At 41.2% G+C, this 20,142-nt stretch overlaps 1 protein-coding gene across 5 annotated transcripts in view; it reads right to left on the reverse strand.

Annotated features, from left to right (window-relative positions):
- Positions 1–2,487: 2,487 nt before the first annotated feature.
- The window catches only part of rras2 (RAS related 2), an 89,997-nt gene continuing 72,342 nt past the window's right edge, over positions 2,488–20,142 (reverse strand). For all 5 annotated transcript variants that reach the window (XM_059652046.1, XM_048546146.2, XM_059652047.1 and 2 more), the window contains 4 exons: positions 16,992–17,094; positions 16,146–16,254; positions 6,338–6,456; positions 2,488–4,030 (listed from right to left, as the gene is read on the reverse strand). In XM_059652046.1, the coding sequence (XP_059508029.1) occupies positions 3,943–4,030; positions 6,338–6,456; positions 16,146–16,254; positions 16,992–17,094 (419 nt within the window). In that variant the 3' untranslated portion in view covers positions 2,488–3,942. The remainder of the gene's footprint in view (positions 4,031–6,337; positions 6,457–16,145; positions 16,255–16,991; positions 17,095–20,142) is intronic.

Below are 20,142 nucleotides of genomic sequence, written 5' to 3' on the forward strand. Positions count from 1 at the left end.
CTACTCTCCGAGTAAAGAACCTACCTCTGACATCTGTTCTATATCTATCACCCGTCATTTAAAGCTATATCCCCTTGTGCTAGTCATCACCATCCAAGGGAAAAGGCTCTCACTGCTCACGCTATCTAATCCTCTGATCATCTTGTACACCTCTAATCTTGACTCCTAACTCCCAATCAACATTAATGGGTGCTTTCACCATGGCAAAGTCATCCACTTGTTAACCAATCAGCACTTTCCTCTCAAGGAGTGCAAATTTTACCCCTTAAATTTAACACCCCGATAATTGCAAGATCAGACACACCAACAGAATGTGGACTTTGTATCATTTCTGAAACATGCTGACTTTTTAAAATACCACAGTTATTCTTTGCAAAAAATGGTAACACCTGTAATTCTCATACTGCCCCATCATCTCTTTGGCTAAATACTCAGTGCATACAAGTTTAGCAAAAGTGTCCTGTGGCCAATAAAAATTGCAGAGTCAACTTTTTGGGAACAGACTTCTAGGTAGTGCACTGCATGATAATGAGAACAATCCATTTCAGAAGAAAACAAAAATCACCAACATACCACCATGGACGTCCAGGCCCCATACACCTGCATTCCGCATGCAGATGGCCTCAAGGCCCTCCACTTCTTCCTGTCCCGCAGGCCCGACCAGTCCCCCTCCACCGACACCCTCATCCACCTAGCCAAACTCGTCCGCACCCTCCGCTTTCGACTCCTCCACTTCCTACAGACTAAGGGGTTGGCCATGGGCACCCGCGTGGGCCCCAGCTATGCCTGCCTCTTTGTAGGTTACGTGGAACAGTCCCTCTTCCGCACCTACACAGGCCCCAAACCCCACCTCTTCCTCCGGTACATTGATGACTGTATCGGCGCCGCCTCTTGCTCCCCAGAGGAGCTCGAACAGTTCATCCACTTCACCAAACACCTTCCACCCCAACCTTCAGTTCACCTGGGCCATCTCCAGCACATCCCTCACCTTCCTGGATCTCTCAGTCTCCATTTCAGGCAACCAGCTTGTAACTGATGTCCATTTCAAGCCCACCGACTCCGACAGCTACCTAGAATACACCTCCTCCCACCCACCCTCCTGCAAACATTCCATCCCCTATTCCCAATTCCTCCGCCCCCACGACAAGACATTCCACTCCCGCACATCCCAGATGTCCAAGTTCTTCAAGGACCGCAACTTTCCCCCAACAGTGATCGAGAACGCCCTTGACCGCGTCTCCCGTATTTCCCGCAACACATCCCTCACACCCCGCCCCCGCCACAACCGCCAAAAGAGGATCCCCCTTGTTCTCACACCACCCCACCAACCTCCGGATACAACGCATCATCCTCCGACACTTCCGCCATCTACAATCCGACCCCACCACCCAAGACATCTTTCCATCGCCACCCCTGTCTGCTTTCCCGAGAGACCACTCTCTCAGTGACTACCTTGTTCGCTCCACACTGCCCTCCAACCCCACCACACCCGGCACCTTCCCCTGCAACCGCAGGAAATGCTACACTTGCCCCCACACCACCTCCCTCACCCCTATCCCAGGCCCCAAGATGACATTCCACATTAAGCAGAGGTTCACCTGCACATCTGCCAATGTGGTATACTGCATCCACTGCACCCGGTGTGGCTACCTCTACATTGGGGAAACCAAGCGGAGGCTTGGGGACCGCTTTGCAGAACACCTCCGCTCAGTTCGCAACAAACAACTGCACCTCCCAGTCGCAAACCATTTCCACTCCCCCTCCCATTCTTTAGATGACATGTCCATCATGGGCCTCCTGCAGTGCCACAATGATGCCACCCAAAGGTTGCAGGAACAGCAACTCATATTCCGCCTGGGAACCCTGCAGCCTAATGGTATCAATGTGGACTTCACCAGTTTCAAAATCTCCCCTTCTCCCACCACATCCCTAAACCAGCCCAGTTCGTCCCCTCCCCCCACTGCACCACACAACCAGCCCAGCTCTTCCCCTCCACCCACTGCATCCCAAAACCAGTCCAACCTGTCTCTGCCTCCCTAACCTGTTATTCCTCTCACCCATCCCTTCCTCCCACCCCAAGCCGCACCCCCATCTACCTGCTAACCTCATCCCACCTCCTTGATCTGTCCGTCTTCCCTGGACTGGCCTATCCCCTCCCTACCTCCCCACCTATACTCTCTCCACCTATCTTCTTTTCTCTCCATCTTCGGTCCGCCTCCCCCTCTCTCCCTATTTATTCCAGAACCCTCACCCCAACCCCCTCTCTGATGAAGGGTCTAGGCCCGAAACATCATCTTTTGTGCTCCTGAGATGCTGCTTGGCCTGCTGTGTTCATCCAGCCTCACATTTTATTATCACCAACATACCTTCTGGCTTATGGTCAAAAGACCAAGACAGTTAACATAAATAAATCTTGAGTGCAATATATCCACAAGCAGAAAGAAGAAAATGTCACACTGAACGCGAGACAAATATAATAGGTCGTCATTGAAATTAATCATCTTTTATTCTAGCACCAGAAGCTATACAAGGGTATAGTAAGACCAAACTTCAAGGAGTTGATTTATGGTCAGTATCAGAACAGTTGTGTACAACCTTTCAGTGATGCAGCTCGAAGAGCTAATCTCAAACCAAGTTACAAATCTGCTGAACTTGTACTCAGAGACCATTCACAGTCAAACCTAAAAAATATCAGCAGGAGTTTCTCAAATTCCACACTTATGAAATAGACCCATCTTTGTAATACCTGGTCAGAGTATTCTGGAGAATCTTGTAAAACTCTGCAGGTACACTTTGCCGGCACGTGACCACATATAGCTGGACACATTCAGCTGCTATGAGGACATTAGGAAATGGCTACCACAGTTTTGTAAATTATACGTATAATTGTCAGTTAAAAGTGAAATGTGAGAATTAAATACTCATCTTTACATATACACAAGTTATGCTGTGGAAGCATATTTGTTTACAAACATATAAAAATACTTGTTAACTAGTCTGATAAGAAAATAATGTATAAAAGTATATAGCAAAACATTTAATCATCTTCAATGGAAGGATCAATTCCATCTCTTTATATTACATGAGGAAAAATCAACCACAATTTAGCACTTTGAATCCCTTATCCCAAAATACACTCACATCAAAGGAAGACAAATAGAAAGACTTGGAACTCCTCAACAATGATGTGAAATTGTTTTAAAATAATAAAAAAGAAAATCTAGAATGTTCATATCCAGTGAGATCATAGGTTCTTGTCACATTGTTTCTTGAAAATCTCTCTGGACTGTTAAAATAAATACAGTAGACTGACTGGATTTGGCCACTGGAACAAACTGCAGCATTACATGAATCTCAGACTCTTACCAACAATGAAGTGCTGTTTAAGGCTTATTTCTGTGTGTGTTATCCAGGGCAAACAAAAAACCAGTTCACCCTTAGTTGCTGCCCTTTCCTCATTATCAATTAATACTTATTTTTGGAAATAAAGGATCCTTATGTACAATAGTCGATTAGCATGTAACCATAGCACTAGAAGTTAAATGGCACTTAGGACAAGACATGTAAGCATGGATTTTAAACACTTCACAAGGCAAATTAGCTCAAATCAACTTACATTCCAAATTTTCTTTCATAATTAGTAGAAATGTCATTCCTGAAACAAATAGAACTGAGACACACAAATAGAACTGCAACGTACTAAGTAGCAGTCTTAGTGTTTGTTTCCTTTAAATTTAACCTGGAATCTTGAGGAAAAAGTGGCAAATTTCCCTGCTCCTCAAGAGCATTACACAGCAAATTTCTTAATCAGACTAAGGCTCTCTGCGGCCAAACAGTAAGCATGCAGGTAAAGAGGCAATACTGATAGACACACAAAATGATTTTGAAGACAGAAACAGGAACATGATTTGGCAGATCTGGGTGTGTATAGGCAACATCATCTCAAAATAGGACACAGTGACAGCCACTACTGTCTTTCTCATTTCGCGAAGGTTCCGGAGAAGGAGGACATTCTTGCTCTTGAAATCTTCTGCAGGGAGGATGAGAGAAAAATACCAGTGAATTATCTTCTCTTTGCCCAAAAACACAGCTTAACAGTACTGCACAGCAAAGATTACCAGTTGGCTAATCATACAGGAAGAACAAATTAGTTAGTTCCAATACCCCACTTCATGTTCAGCCCTTGTACAGTGTGCATTTTGAAAACTGCTGTTCAGTTTTCAATATCCCATGGGATTTTTCAATTCAGAAAAGATTCTAATCTGCCCTCTGGATCTTTGGTCAATTATCCTAAATCTCTTTCCTCTGTATATCAACCATTCTACCAGTAGAAACAGTTAATCCTTATTTTCTCTATCAAATAACTCAAACGAATGCAACCTTGCCTTAGCCCACTCTGCTCCAGCCCTAGCTTCTCCAGTCTCTCCATTAAGTGCAGTTCCTCATCTCTGGGACCCTCCTATTGCTGTTTCTTTGCATCCTCTCAAAGACCTTCGGTGAAGTGGGATGGCCCAAACTGAGAGAATACACCAGCTGAGGCCTAAGATGCAATTTCCAACTGTTCAGCATTACCTTCCTACTTTTGGACTCTACTTGCAAAGCCTCATCTACCTGATTTGACATAGTCAAAGATGTGTGTAAGCAAACCCCTAAATATCTCTGCTCCAAACTACATTTAAAATTGTACCATTTTGCGTATATCGCCTCTATGTATTTTTGAAAGCAAGAATCTATAACCTCCAAATTCAGTTCACTAAATTTCACCATTTATGCTCTGTTATTAGTTATCAATATATAATCCCTCAAAACAGTCATGTGAAGGAAGCTGAAAGAGATGCAAGGGTTTAGACAATTTCTGGGCTGAAGAGGATGAACCATGTGACTTTTTGGAACTAAGAGTTAAAAGTTAACTTTAGTTCATCTACTGTTTACAAAATGTCATTTACTTTTTCTTCACAAAGGGAAACAAAGCTTTGGAAATAAGATATGGGTTGTGGGACTTTAATTGCTGAATAAATTAGTTTGGCGGAGGCCCTGTGCTGTAGATTGCCTTACAAAATGCCAAAGTTACGATTCTCTCTGCAGACTTGAGAGTGTCTCTTGGGCCCACTTTATTTTTAAAACTATCTTTTTGTTTAAATCCCTGTCATCTCTCATCCATTTTGTCATCTGTGTGTGAATGTGTAAACTCGAGATTTATTCTGCAATGCTGCTTCGTCATTAACAGCTGCACCATGAGGAAACCTTTACTTCCAATAACCAAATTATTTGAGTTAACTATGGAATCCTGGTGCACATTTCCTTTATCCTGGAAAGTAGTACAAAGTAGAAAATAAAAGGAAGACCATTTGGGTGATTAAATAAAACATGTACATTTTTGGTACAGCGCAATTTACCAGCACATTCCTCCCAGAGTTGCAACTGATTCTCTTTACTGTTTATTACAGGCCCAATGTTGGAGCTACCTGTGCTGTGATTGGTCCACAGTGATCCCCAACAGGCTATGCAAAACTGTACTGGTAATGACTTTCATTATCAGTCAGTCAATCACCCTCATGCCTCCTGATAACATAGATGTGCTCTCCGCAAGGCCCTGTTTGCTCAAATTAAGTAATTCTACCTGAAACAATTTATTTCAGCAGTACTTTCTACTTTTGACAAGAAATGTAATTTCTGATATCAAATATATTGAACCATAGTATTAACAGAAAGTCATTCATTAACATTCATGGCTTGTCTGTCAATGATGATTAATTCTTCTCGTATAATCAACTTATTCATTGTTAAAAATTGAGAAGTTCAACACAATAAGACAAAAAGTTAGTAACTGACGTTGTTTGAATAAGCAAATTATTTTTCACCCCTCAATGATCAATCTTTATTCTCCCAATGCTTTCCACCACTGCAATTTATCATTTGATGAAATCAAAATGATCCTTAGAGTGAAATGTCCTTTAGTTAAGCAAACTGCCATCCTTACTTGGTCTAACCTACACGTGACTCCAGACTCTCAGCAATGCTGTGACTCTTAACTGTCCTCTGAGCAATTAAGAACAGACAATAAATGCTGCCTAGCTAGCAAAGCCCTCATCTAGTGAATGAAAAAAGAAAAAACCTTCAAATCCCATTGTTGCTGAACTTGTAAATTTTAACAAATTCCTCCCATTCAAGGAAATAACTGAGTACTCAGCTTTATATCCAAGATTCTTAAAATAAAAATTCAGTCCTGTGATCATGAAAGTTTGAAGGAGAATTCTACTTTCCAGTTCAACTCTGGAAACTTCACAGCAATCACTCCCAAACAAAGAAAATAAGCTCAGAAGCTAACTATTCCCACCTTATAACTCGGACTAGTTCATGAAAAGCTTGGTCTACGTTCAATCGAATTTTGGCTGAAGCCTCCATGTATGTTACTTTGAGCTGCCTTGCAAGTTGGTGCCCTTCTTCTGATGTCACCTGCAGAGAGAAAATGAAAAAAAGTTACAAGCATTAATTACATTAAGAAAATAAACTGGAGAAGGATGGTGCAAGAAACCATTTGAGCAAGTTTGGAACCAAATCCTGGAATAAAATTCAGTCAAGCCAGTCATGGTGAAAAATACTGCTTTGCCAGCCTTTACCATGTAAAAAGTTGTTAAAATTTCAAGAACGCAAATTTCACGAGAGTTCAGAAATATTTGTTCCATTAACATTTGTTTAAAAAGGTGAAATTATGAAAACTACAGATATTTTAAGTTTTGAAAGGAGGATGCTTTTACCTGGAATAAATAACATGATGTCCAATATGATGAACAAAAGGCTATTCCAATCATCGCCCATGGAAATCTAAATTGGTCTAAATCTGTGAACTCCCCTGACAAGATAATCCTACTTCAAAAGAAAATGCTTTTCCTCAGTTGAGGGATGCCAACTGACTATTGACTATATAAACTAAATGACAAAAACCCTGTATTCATCACAATTACCAAGTTAAGTAGCATATAAGTAAATTGTTAATTATTACCTCATAACAATCTTCTCCCACCACATCTCCTTCCCATCAGGTTTGCATTGCAGCATTATGCAAGCTTCAATAGTCATAAACGGCATTTTCAATGACTTAGGTGTGATTTGAACACTGGGGCTCTGCAGAATCTCCAATGTAGCTCAGTCCACAGGAACTGCCCAGGAAATTGAAGATTCTGCTGGGTAATTTCCCTACACCTGGAACTCTCTGAAGATATCCATTTAAATCAGAGGATTCCACTGCAGTTAAGTAAATACTTGGAGAACTAGGCTTACAAAAACCTAGTTTAATCTTGATATGTGCAAATGTGGACCTCTTCCTTGATGTTAAAAAAAAAGTGAAATGGCAATCTGTATGCATTTGCCATTGCTTGGAAACATCCAGCCCTATGGTTACAAACAAAATTTCCCTCATCTATCTGGGCCTCTCCTTCTTCGATTGTTAATTGCATTAGCCACTTCCAGTTTCCTTACTTGCTGTCTGAGTGCAACAGTCCTTACTTGATTTCACCCTTATGCATGCAAAGCATCTCCGCAAATAAGAAGTTTCTGCACCCACAATATTATCACTTCCAACACTGAAAAGATCCATCCTTGCTCCAGTTTCTTTATTTAGAAATGGTCTGTGGCTCCATTATCAAAATACGCGAGGTCAGCTTCAGAAGAACACTGACATATCCCCTCTCATTATTCTACTATCAGAATGCTTGCCCAAAAGGCTTGGATCAGCCTTAAATTCTTCCAGTCAAAAACTAGGAAGACTTATGCCACTATCTTTGGGTTGCAACACAAACTCCATGTCTGTCTCATCTATGCCAGTAATCTCTAATCTCAGGAAGAGACAGCATTGACACCAAATCATGTTTTTAAATAATTTATTGTAGTGACATGTAATCCTAGAAGACTAGCAAATAGCAAACATTACAACAAAAGAAGATAAACTATAAATCAGGAAACTACAGACAGATAGCTTAATACTGTTGGTCAAAAAATTAATGGAATCCGACTAAACGCAAGGATATTGGAACATATAGAAATCCAAAAAAGTGGTCAGCACAGATTTCAAAAATAAATTCAACATGACTAACAAGTTTTGTTTGAAGAGGTAAGACTAAGAAAAGAGTAATGCAGTAAATACAATTTATTGAAGACTTTCTGAAAATTTCAATAAGTTGCAAGGTAACAGTCAAATGTATATGGTTGGGTGATAAAAGGCAGAATAGCATCAGTGCTGAAAGCAGTGTCGATAATTTAAGATTTTAGAACCAAATGTTCTTTGGGAAAGGAATCTGCCATCCTTACCTGGTCTGGCCTACATGTGACTCCAGACTCTCAGCAATGCGGTGACTCTTAACTGTCCTCTGAGCAATTAAATGCTGCCTAGCTAGCAATGCCCTCATCCAATGAATGAAAAAGAAAAAAACCTTCAAATCCCATTGTTGCTGAACTTGTAAATTCTAACAAATTCCTCCCATTCAAGGAAATAACTGAGTACTCAGCTTAACAAACCCGCAGATTGGCCATATGAAAGACAAGGAAGATTAACATTCAATGCTTATATCATTCATGTTATTTAGGGAAGAAAACCTGCAATGGTAAACCAAGCCATGTCAATCCGATTAAGTTCTCCTTCTGAACATCTGGGGGCTTGTGCCAAAATTGCAAAAACTCTGTCTGACAGTCATTCTCACAGTCTCATGACTGACTGACAGATGGATGGACAGAATGTCCCAGGTATCACTATTACCATTCCTGGGTATGTCTGTCCCACTGGCAAGACCAACCCACCACAGATGGTCGCTGAATGGTATACAGCCAAGGTGGAGTTGCAGTGGGAATCCTTAATATTGAATCTGGACTCCATGAAGGCACATGGAATTAGATCAAAAATTGGCAAGTTGATGATCGCCACCACCATCTACCTCCCAAACCCTTCAGTTTTTGAATCAGTTCTCCCCACGTTAGTCAAGACTTGGGAGGTTGCAACAAGGGTAGCAAGAGTGCAGAATGTACTCTAAATGGGGGACTTACCATCTATCACAAAGACTGGCTGGTTGGCACTATTACTGATCGAGCTCACCAAGTCTTACATCTACTAGACTGGGTCTTTGGCAAGTGGTGAAAGAACCAAAAAACAGGGACAAAACGAGTTGACCGCAACCATAAACCAGCTGCAGATGCGAGTACCACACTGTCCCTACTGGCGAGACCACATCTTAAAGTATTGCGTAGTTTTGGCCCCCTTGCTTTAGAAAGAACATAAGTGCATTGGAGAAGGTTCACAAGATTAATTTAAGGCTTGTTTTATGGAGGAAAGACTGAGCAGGTTAGGCCTATGCACACTAGTGTTTAGAAGATTGAGAGGCGATCTAATTCAGCTATATTCCATTCCTCCTTCACAAGCTCAGACATGGGAAGTCCACTGACAATTGTTGATTTGGTGACTCCTCAGATACTAAAGCTGTGTCATGTGTATCAAGATTTGGACAACGTCCAGGCTTGGGCTGACAAACGGCATCAATGCCATACAATGCCAGGTAGTCAATAAATCCAACCAGTACCTTTTACATTTAATAGCCTTACTTTTGATAAATCTATCAGCATCTGGAAGATTACAGTTGACCAGAAAACTAACTGGATTAGACACAAGTACTGATAGGGAGCTTTGAGAAGATTTGTAGCTCAGGTTGAGGTTCTGGATGACGTCACCAACCCAAGGAACCCTAAACAGATAAACAGAAAGCAGGACATAACACCAGCGCTTCACCAGAGGCTCACTGATGATGTTACCAAGAATGGTGATGAAACGTCTAAAAACAAACCTTCCAGCTCAGCGAGCAAACTCACATCCACAAGTACTGATGCTACAAAAGGAGGACACAGGCTCGGAACTGTGTGGCAATTAACTCAATTCATCACCCCAATGCCTGTCCGCCATCTACAAGGCACGCATTAGAACTGTGATAGAACATTCCCGCTTTGTCTGAAGAGTGCACCTGCAAAAAACACAAGCAGTTTAGCACCACCTAGAACAAAGCAGCCTGCTCAACTGACATTCCATCCACCATGTCTCAGACCAACTGTCCTCTTCACCAACTCGCAACTGCAGTGTGTACCAACAAGATGCACCACACTAAGTCACCCAAGCTGTTTCAACAACAAACTTTCAAACTCATAATCTCTACTTTAGAGACAAAACAAAAATGCAGACCCTGCAATCCAAGGTAGACAAATTAAGAGGCTGGAAAATCACAGCAAGCCAGGCAGCATCTGGAGGAAAGGAGCAGTCACTGTTTCGGATATTACCCTTCTTCAGGGCTGGACCTAAAGTGGCCCCAAAGCAGCTGATGTACTGAAAATAAAAGAGAAGTCGCCTGTTTGCCATGGATGTTCAATCCCTCTAACTCCATTCCCCAACAGGAATGACCCAAGAGCTCTCAGCTACTTCCTTGACCAGAGCCCTGACCAATCGCCATCTACCACCACTCTCCTCTGCTTGGCTTAATTTGTTCTCTCACTGATCAATTTCTTCTTTCATTCATTGTCATTTGTGCCAAGTCAAAGGAGTGACTATGGACACCCACATGGGTCCTAGTTATGCCTGCCTCTTTTATAGGGTACATGGAACAATCCTTGTTCCAGTCCTACACTGGCCCCCTCCCATAACTCTTTGCTCAGTACACTGGCAACTGCTTCATGCCACATCATGCTCCCACCAGGAACTTAGAAAAAATTGTTCATTTTGCCTCTAATTTCCATTCCTCTATAACTTACACATCACCCATTTCTGACACTTCCCTTCCTTCCCTTGACTTCAGTCTCCACTTTGGGGAATAAAGTGTCAACTGCCACCAGCACAAAACTACTGACTCCTATCGTACCTTCCCTACAACTCGTCACACACCACGCTCTGCAAGGACTCCATCCCATTCTTCCAGTTGCTTCACCTACATCACATCTGTTCGGATGATGCCACCTTCCAAAACAGTGCTGCTGACATGGTTTCCCACACATGGCAGCTGGCAGCGCTCTCAACTGCATTCGACGTATCACTCGTGCTTCCACCCTTGCCCCTTCCTATTACTCTCAAAAGTGTGATTGGGATCCCCTGTCCTCACTTTTCATCACACCAGCCTCTGCGTTCAAAGGATCATTCTCCACCATTTCAGACAACTCCAGCAGAATCCCACAAAAGACATCTTCCCCTCACTCCCCTTGTCTGCATTTTGCAAGGATCATTTCTTCCAATACCACCCTAGTCTATTCCACAACCAGCAACATGACGACGCCTCTTCACAGCACCTTCCTATGTAGATTAGGTTTACATTAGATTCCCTACAATGTGGAAACAGGCCCTTTGGCCCAACAAGTCCACACTACCCCTTGAAGCATCCCATCCAGACCTATCCCCCTATAACCCACACACCCCTGAACACTACAGGCAATTTAGCATGGCTAATCCACCTAGCCTGCACATCTTTGGACTGTGGGAGGAAACCGGAGCACCCAGGGGAAACCCACGCAGACACGGGGAGAATGTGCAAACTCCACACAGACAATCACCTATGTATGGAGTCGAATCCAGGTTCCTAGTGCTGTGAGGCTGCAGTGCTAACCACAGAGCCACTGTGCCGCAGAAGGTGCAACACTTGCCCCTTCCCCTTCTCCCTACTCACCATCCAAGAGCCTGAACAGTCTTTCTAGGTGAAGCAGCATTTCACCTGTGCCTCCTCCAATCTTGTGTACTGTATTCACTGCATCCAATGTAGCCTACTCTAAATCAGAGAAACCAAATGCAGACTGGGTGAGCCCTTTGCAGAACACCTCCAGTTTGTGCACAAGCAAGACCTCGACCTTCCCGTAGCTGGTCATTTTAACACAGCGTCCTGCTTGCATGCCCACTTGTCTGTCCTTGGCAAACTGCAGTGTTCCAGTGAATCACAAGACAAACTTGAGTAACAAAATCAAACTTCAGACTAGATACTTAACAGCCTTCGGGACTTAAAATTGAGTTTAACACCTTCAAATTGTGAACCAGCTCCTATTTCTTCCCTTCTTTCAGCTTCACTTGTTACTTTCTCAGTTATCACGTCCTCCCCAGTGGGACCCTCCGATCTTTCAAGTCTGTCAGATAGACACATCATTGTTCTGCCATTTTCACATTCCGATCAATTAATCTGCACCAGCATCTTTTCTCCACTAGCATGCCACAAACCACACCCCAAACTATAACAGAATGCCAAACCCTCCACACTTCAACTGAACTCTGATGAGCAGTCATCCAGAATCAAAGTGTTAGCTTCCTCCCTCTCCATGGATTCTTTCTGACCCGCTAGCTCCTATAGCAACTAGTTGAGACAAACAACCCATTTAAGGGAAGGCTGGAGAATGAGGAGATAGAAGGGAACAGGAAGTTATGCTAATCAATTTAGAGGAAAGTTGAGTGGAGCATTGAACTAGTTGGACTGAATGGCCGATGTCTCCTTTTACTCATTGCTCCATCTCTGGGGCAAATGGGGGGGAGCTGACAATTTAGTTCTCTGCTATCCATTCTACATAAACAATGTTTTCCCAAATGGCCTTTTCTCAACGCTCTGCAAACTTCTTGTCCAAAACACTTATTCATAAATTATATCCCACAATTCCATCACAACTGCCTTTGCTGATCCTCATGGCTTTGCCCGCTCCAACTTTATAGCTTTGTCCCCTCCAACTTTATAGCTTTGTCCCCTCCAACTTTATAGTTTTCTCCAGCCACTTTAGAACTGTTCCTCTGAATATGCCCTAAGCATTCCCCATACTCAGTCACAGTTACAACGCACTCAAAACATTCAATTTACATCCTGTCAAACTCGTTCTTGCTCTTCCTTCAAGATTTTCTTTCAAAAAGAATGCACATTTGAGACCAAATGTTTGGCCAACTCTCTCAATAGTTTTATTGGAAAGGAATCCAAATTAAGGGACATTTTTTGAGATCACTATCTAACTGCCATTTGTTGCACAGTCAAAGTCAGTGCTAATCATATCCCAAGAACAAAGCAACATGGCATGAGTATTCCTTCCAAAATTTAATTCAGGTCGAAAGACTGCAGGGATTGTTACAACGGATTGCCACCTAGTGGTCTTTATTTCAGATGTCGATGTGGGGACACTGATGTAGATGGCTAGTAAGAACACAACTAGTATAGCCGCAACTTCTCCTGACATTCATTACTCAAATAGCCAACAGCCTCTTGTAGAGATACAGAAGACTAACAGATGCTCATTGAACTGGATCCTAGCAGCGTATCTTCAACAAGTATACAAAGCAGCATTACAGAATGTCATTCGTTCCAGTTGCACAGTGTGGTCATAATGCGAGATATAAAATTTAAATATCGATATCAAAAACTCAATTCATTGATTTTATTTAAACCTAATTAAATGTCATTCATCCTAACAGTAAAACAAATAAGATACATTGCAAATTCTAAAACTCACAGCCCTCAAAGATATTTATTCTTCAAGGTCTGAATTTAAAACATTCATCTGGTTAGAGCTGGTATCATTTTTGAACTGAGACTAGGCAAACTGCTTAACATTATAACATCATCTCAAGGTGGAAGTGTGAACACAAATGGAAGGTGGGGGGGCTGAATTTGGGAGGAGATGGTACAATGTCATCTCCTTATAATCCAGACATCCACTGAAATATATGACAATCACAGGAATACACTAACAAATGTGAACTACTGGACATTAATGCACGGGCCATCACAGAACAGATCTATCCAAACAAACCTCTTAGAAATTCACACTGGAACCATGTCAATGGAGGTTCCAAAAGCTCTTAGCAAATTACTGATAGGAAAGCTGCCGTTTATATTCCGCTTTGCAAGAAAATAACACCTGGTTCCCACAGAAAGAGTTCCATGCAGGCAGCATCAGGAATTGAGAACTTTAAAAAATAACAGCAACATTTACCACTTTTGACAGCATTCAAGAAACTCTATCCTAGGTTTTAACCTAACGTCTTAAAGACAACTAAAAGTGTGTTTCCTCGGTACAGATCTTCATCATAAAAGGTACCAACTATTGACCTTGATGCGTAAATTTCTGTCTCAAAAATATAGTGTATCATTCTAAATGTCTGGAAAGGGTCTTTGGTCAATTTTAAAATTAAGTTTTAAAATTTTGCCCATCAATAGCAAAGGTTTTCAAAGTAAATGTCATATAATTTTGAACTGAGTAATTTTATCTGTTTAGTTTCAGAAACACAAGACTTTGATTTTATTTTTGGCAATGATTTGAACTATGGCATCATGCTCTTCTCCTTGAAATGTGCAGCAAGCAAAAAGCACAGCTTACAGTGCAAATGGAAATGAACAAAGAAAATCAACTACTGTTTGAGACTGCAAGAGATTCAAATTAACATCACAAAGTAATAGTTTTCATACAAGCTTCCTCATCAGTTGATCAATTCAGGTCACAAAACAAGTCAATTACTTCATCCAATCTAGATTGTTATGAACATACACAAGTCATTTGGTTTCATTAAGACTTTTAGCCTGTTGTATACTCTATTTCAATTTACAGAGATTTGATCAGTTGCATTATTATGCATGATGTCAGTCACAAAAGGAATCAACAGATATCCTCATGAAATCAAATGACATCAAAATAAACACACTAGTAATTCTTTTGAAAGGTCATGTACCTGAAATATTGTGTTTCTCCATAGATGGTGCCAGCATTTTCTGCTTTTGCAAATAAATTTTCATCCCTTATTATTTTAAAAACTTACATGTGACTTCCACTGCTCAATTACATGAAATCATGGCCAAAAACCAGACATTTCACAACAATTACAGACTTAAAATTAAACACTGCCGTGAGCACATGGGAAACATAGCAGGGCAAAAGATACGTAGGGGCTGCAAAAAAAAGGTCATTGCAAGCCGAACATATCAAATCCAAAAAAAACCTTCAAGACATACATACTGGCAAAGCACATATATTGCTAATGCTTCACGTGTGTTCAGAAGCACACATTTAAAAATTTACCATTCTAAATTTTCCTAATTGTTGACAGAGATAGGAAGTCGAAAACTATAATTTAGACTAACAAACAACAACAAAAGCTTCCAATTAGTAGTCCAGTACAAAGTTATTTTCTGCACAGTTATTTTCAGCTATTGACAACACAAGTTCATTGATGTTTTCCAAGCAGTCTTTCAGCAAAATATCATGGAACTCTCCCACAAATCAGGGAAAAAAAAGCATAGCATCAGGGCAAGTCATTTAACTGCCTCGGACTGAAAACAGAATAGGAGCCTCAAAGAAATCCAATTTATTTTGAAATCACCTCTGGTTTAACCACTTCATTAGGCAGAATGTTCCATGTCAATGCCACTGCCTGCATAAACTGCTTTTGCTCTTATTCCCCCACTGCATCTCTTGCAGAAAATTTTAAGACAGTACACCCCAGGGCTTTAGACCATCGCATAATGGGAACATCTTTTCCTTGTCTGTCTTATTTAAGTCTCTCACAAGTTAGTACAACTCTACCAAATCTCCATTAAAACCTCTTTTGGGCTAAGGGCAACAGCCCTAGCTTGTCCAATTCTTTCTTGCAGCTACCATCTCTCACTCCTGGAAATATCCGGAAGTAAATCTCTGTACTCTCTCCAGAATGCTTACATTCTTCTTCAATTATGCAACCAGAGCTGGACAAAAGAATCTAACTGTTGCCTGATCTAAAGGTTCAGCATAACTTCAATCAATTTTGCACTCTACCATTCAATTTATGAAGACCTAGATCCCATAAATTTGGTTCTGATAACAAATATAATCACATATGTTCTGCATGGAGTTAGAGAAAGTTAACACAAATATTTCAACATTCTCAAGAAGGATTTTAGTTACTTTCACCAAAGTTCAAAATATAAGATGGTCCTTGTAAAAAGGTGCATTTGTAATTCTTTTTGACAAAAGGATTTGCTATTTTGAACAAAAATAGGCTGCATTCATTCTGACATTTCAGGACACATCAAGAGGTCACACATGAATCAAAACATTAAAATCAATAACCCAAGGAACTGCTGAACTTTCATTTGAAAAGAGACAGTACAAGTTCAAAAATGTCACTTCATACAGCTCACCTGCCTTTGATGCTCCAGGTCAGCTTTGTTACCAACTAGGATCATAGGGAATTCATCACGATCTTTTACTCGAAGAATTTGTCTTTGGAACTTGTAAATTTCTTCAAAGCTGTAAATGAAAAGAAAATTGCACAACTTTTAAAAAGTGTGCCCTTACCATACAAGGTTTTAATTCACTCAATTGAACAGTTAAACATGACTCATAAGTTGAAGACCTATGTTTAGCTTCATAACCATGATTTGGGTCCAATAAAAAATGTAATTAATAAACTAAAAATTAACACCAAGAATTCTTACCAATTACCAATGATTTAATAATAGGTACACATTTCATGTTTGATTCATATAGATCAGCAAATGTTTGCGAAGAAAATTATAGACTGTGGGCATCACATCCAATGCAATATCATTGTATAACAAATTAACCAAAACACTTCACTCTTAAATCCTTTGAAATCACTGATCACCATCTGATTCAAGTAATTCATTGTAATTTTAATTTGGGCCCCAACTCTCCAAAACTCTCAGCAGCACATTGTTCCTTTGTCTATCCAAGCTGTTCGTTCTTCAGTCAGACATGACAATTGAATTCTTCCCCCCCTGTTCCAAATGTGTTTTCAGGCAATGAGATGATATCTTTAACATTGTGTCAAGCAGGCAACATGATCTTAACAACCATCCTTATATTACACTGAAAGGTTAGTTAACAACTCAAAAAGTCATTCATCTGCTGACTGACCACAAAACACAAAACTCAGTCATTTATGAACAGTGAAAATGAGACTTTCCATTCTACAGTAAATATAGCATTGCAAACTTTCTTGTGGGTCATGTTCTTAAGCATACCTTCCTCTATCAGTGACAGAGAAGACGAGCAGAAAACCCTCCCCTGTTCTCATATATTGTTCACGCATGGCTCCAAACTCCTCTTGTCCTGCTGTATCTAAAACTAGATGGCAAAATTAAAACTCCGTGTTATGAATGATACAAAGCAGATTACAGAAAGTATGTTCTAAAGAAAAGAGGTGCATTGCACAAAAAAAAAAGAAAGATTAACCACTGCATTTTCACGTAAAGAACTCACAGTACTTGGATTAGAAATAATTTCATCAATAAGGATGTTAGAATGCAAAAGTCAACTTGAAAAATCATCAGCATTCAGATTTCAGGGATGTGCAGAAGAGCAAGTACATGTTGGGAAAATAGCAGTTAATTTTATAATACATAACCATCTTCACAGCCAGGTTCCACTTTTCTTTCCACAAGGCAGTTCTGCAGTTACTTATCTGAACTGATTAACTGTTATCAAATCAGATTCTTCCGGATTTCTACGATGTGCAGAAATTGAACTAACCTTAAGCCTGATATACTAAATTACGTTCCTTTGCTTTTTTTGGGTCACCAAGTCGGTGAATAAAATAAATGCAGGCAAAATTAACTGAAAGTCAATTGATCTTTGGTTTTGTCCACTATTTGAAATCAACAGCATGCTGCAGACCAGTTAATTAAATTCTTATCGCAACACAGGTGTCATTGTTGATGTTTGTGGTTTATGTAAAGGATTTAGACTTAAAAATTGCTCACTAAGCTCAAAGATGATACTATTCACCACCCCAGCAACATCAAGGAAGAGGCTGATCAGTGGTAAATGGAATTCAATCCTGATAAGTTAGATGTTGCACTTTGACAGAACAAACAAGACAAAGAAATAAAAACCAAAAGAACTGCGGATGCTGTAAATCAGGAACAAAAACAGAAGTTTCTGGAAAAGTTCAGCAGGTCTGGCAGTATCTGTGAAGAATAAAATCAGAGATAGCATGTTGGGTCCGGCGACCCTTCCTCCGAACTGATGGTGGCTGGGCAAAGGTCAATTTACGTGCAGAAAGTGGGGAGGGGAAATGCAGCAGGGAGTAAACAACAGAAAAAAGCCCGAAGACAGAGAAAAGCAGTTTGGTAAGGAGTTAATAAAGATCGGGCTAGGATGACAAATAGCTGTGAAAGACGACTGTTAGTGGCTAACAGTAGTACGTGTGTAATGGCAGGCTATGCGATAACAAAGCCTGGTGTGTGGGGTAGGGGGCTAGGACATGGAAGAGTTTAGGCTCTAAAATTATTGAACTCCATATTGAGTCTGTAGGGTGCAGGGTCCCCAAGTGGAAAGTGAGGTGGTGAACAAATACATGATGTACGGCCCTGGAAAGCACCAAGCATCAGCGAGGCACTTATGTGCATGTGTACTGGTCCATTAAGGTACGAGTAAGGATGGATAAAGTGGTTAAGACGTATGGGGTATTTGCCTTTATCAGTTGAGGCATAAAGTCTGAAAGCAGAGCGGTTACGCTGGAACAATATAAAACATTGTTCAAGTCGCAGCTACAGTACTGTGTGTTAGTTCTGGAATCCATATCATAGGAGGGCTGTGATAGCATTGGAGACCTTGCAGAGCAGATTTACCAGCAAGTTACTTTGGCTGTTTGAGTTATGAAAAAAGATTGGACAGATTGGAGTTGTTATCTTTACAGCACAGGAGACTGAGAGGGGAATATGATTGAGATGTATGGAATTTATGAGAGGCATGGGATAGTAGATGAGGAAAAGCTTTTATGCTTGATGATGGTGGCATAGATTTAAGGTAACAGGTGGAAGGTTTGGAGGAGCTGGGAGGAAAACATTTTCAGGTGGTGACAAACTGGAAACTCTGCCTGTAATGGAGGTAGAGACAAAAGTCCTCATTACATTTAAGAGACGTTTAACTGTACACTTGCCAAGGCACACAAGGTTATGAACCAAGTACTGAAGGATGGGTTCAGAATAGTTAGGTGGCTGCTTTTGACAGTAAGGGCATGATGGACTAAAGGGCCTTTTCTCCTGAACTATAAACCTCTGACTTGATGAGCATCAAGTCTGCCTTTAACACAAAAATCAAAACTATTTTAGTGAAATTTAATCAGTGTCTCAATTATTTCTTAACATCACACTTACTGTGAAGATTCTAATATGGATAAGCAGATTGTTCCTCACATCAGTATAGAATTAGCTATGTTACAGTTAGCACAAACACATAGTTGGCACTTAAGTTGGAGTCAACACAATCCTATTTTTCATCCTAAAACAGACTCTAATCTAAAAAGGATGCAAGTTACACGTAGTATAGTGTAACAGAAAACTTGGAAATGGATTTTCCAATAGCCAGACAATTCATTCCAGCATTGATGGAAGTTGCACACTTGGACCCTGTAGAATTGCCAGTGTAGAAGATACAGGGGAAGTTGAAGTGATGTGATAACGGGAACTGCAGATGCTGGAGAATCCAAGACAATAAAATGAGAGGCTGGATGAACACAGCAGGCCCAGCAGCACCTCAGATGCACAAAAGCTGACGTTTCGGGCCTAGACCCTTCAGAGAGGGGTGAGGGTTCTGGAATAAATAGGGAGAGGCGGGGAGGCGGACCGAAGATGGAGAGAAAAGATAGGTGGAGAGGAGAGTATAGGTGGGGAGGTAGGGAGGGGATAGGCCAGTCCAGGGAAGATGGACAGGTCAAGGAGGTGGGATGAGGTTAGTAGGTAGGAAATGGAGGTGCGGCTTGGGGTGGGAGGAAGGGATGGGTGAGAGGAAGAACAGGTTAGGGAGGCAGAGACAGGTTGGACTGGTTTTGGGATGCAGTGGGTGGAGGGGAAGAACTGGGCTGGTTGTGTGGTGCAGTGGGGGGAGGGGACAAACTGGGCTGGTTTAGGGATGCAGTGGGGAAGGAGTGATTTTGAAGCTTGTGAAGTCCACATTGATACCATTGGGCTGCAGGGTTCCCAAGCGGAATATGAGTTGCTGTTCCTGCAACCTTCGGGTGGCATCATTGTGGCACTGCAGGAGGCCCATGATGGACATGTCATCTAAAGAATGGGAGGGGGAGTGGAAATGGTTTGTGACTGGGAGGTGCAGTTGTTTATTGCGAACCAAGTGGAGGTGTTCTGCAAAGCGGTCCCCAAGTCTCCGCTTGGT

Source organism: Stegostoma tigrinum, chromosome 17, assembly GCF_030684315.1.
Source record: "Stegostoma tigrinum isolate sSteTig4 chromosome 17, sSteTig4.hap1, whole genome shotgun sequence".
Classification (NCBI taxonomy): domain Eukaryota; kingdom Metazoa; phylum Chordata; class Chondrichthyes; order Orectolobiformes; family Stegostomatidae; genus Stegostoma; species Stegostoma tigrinum.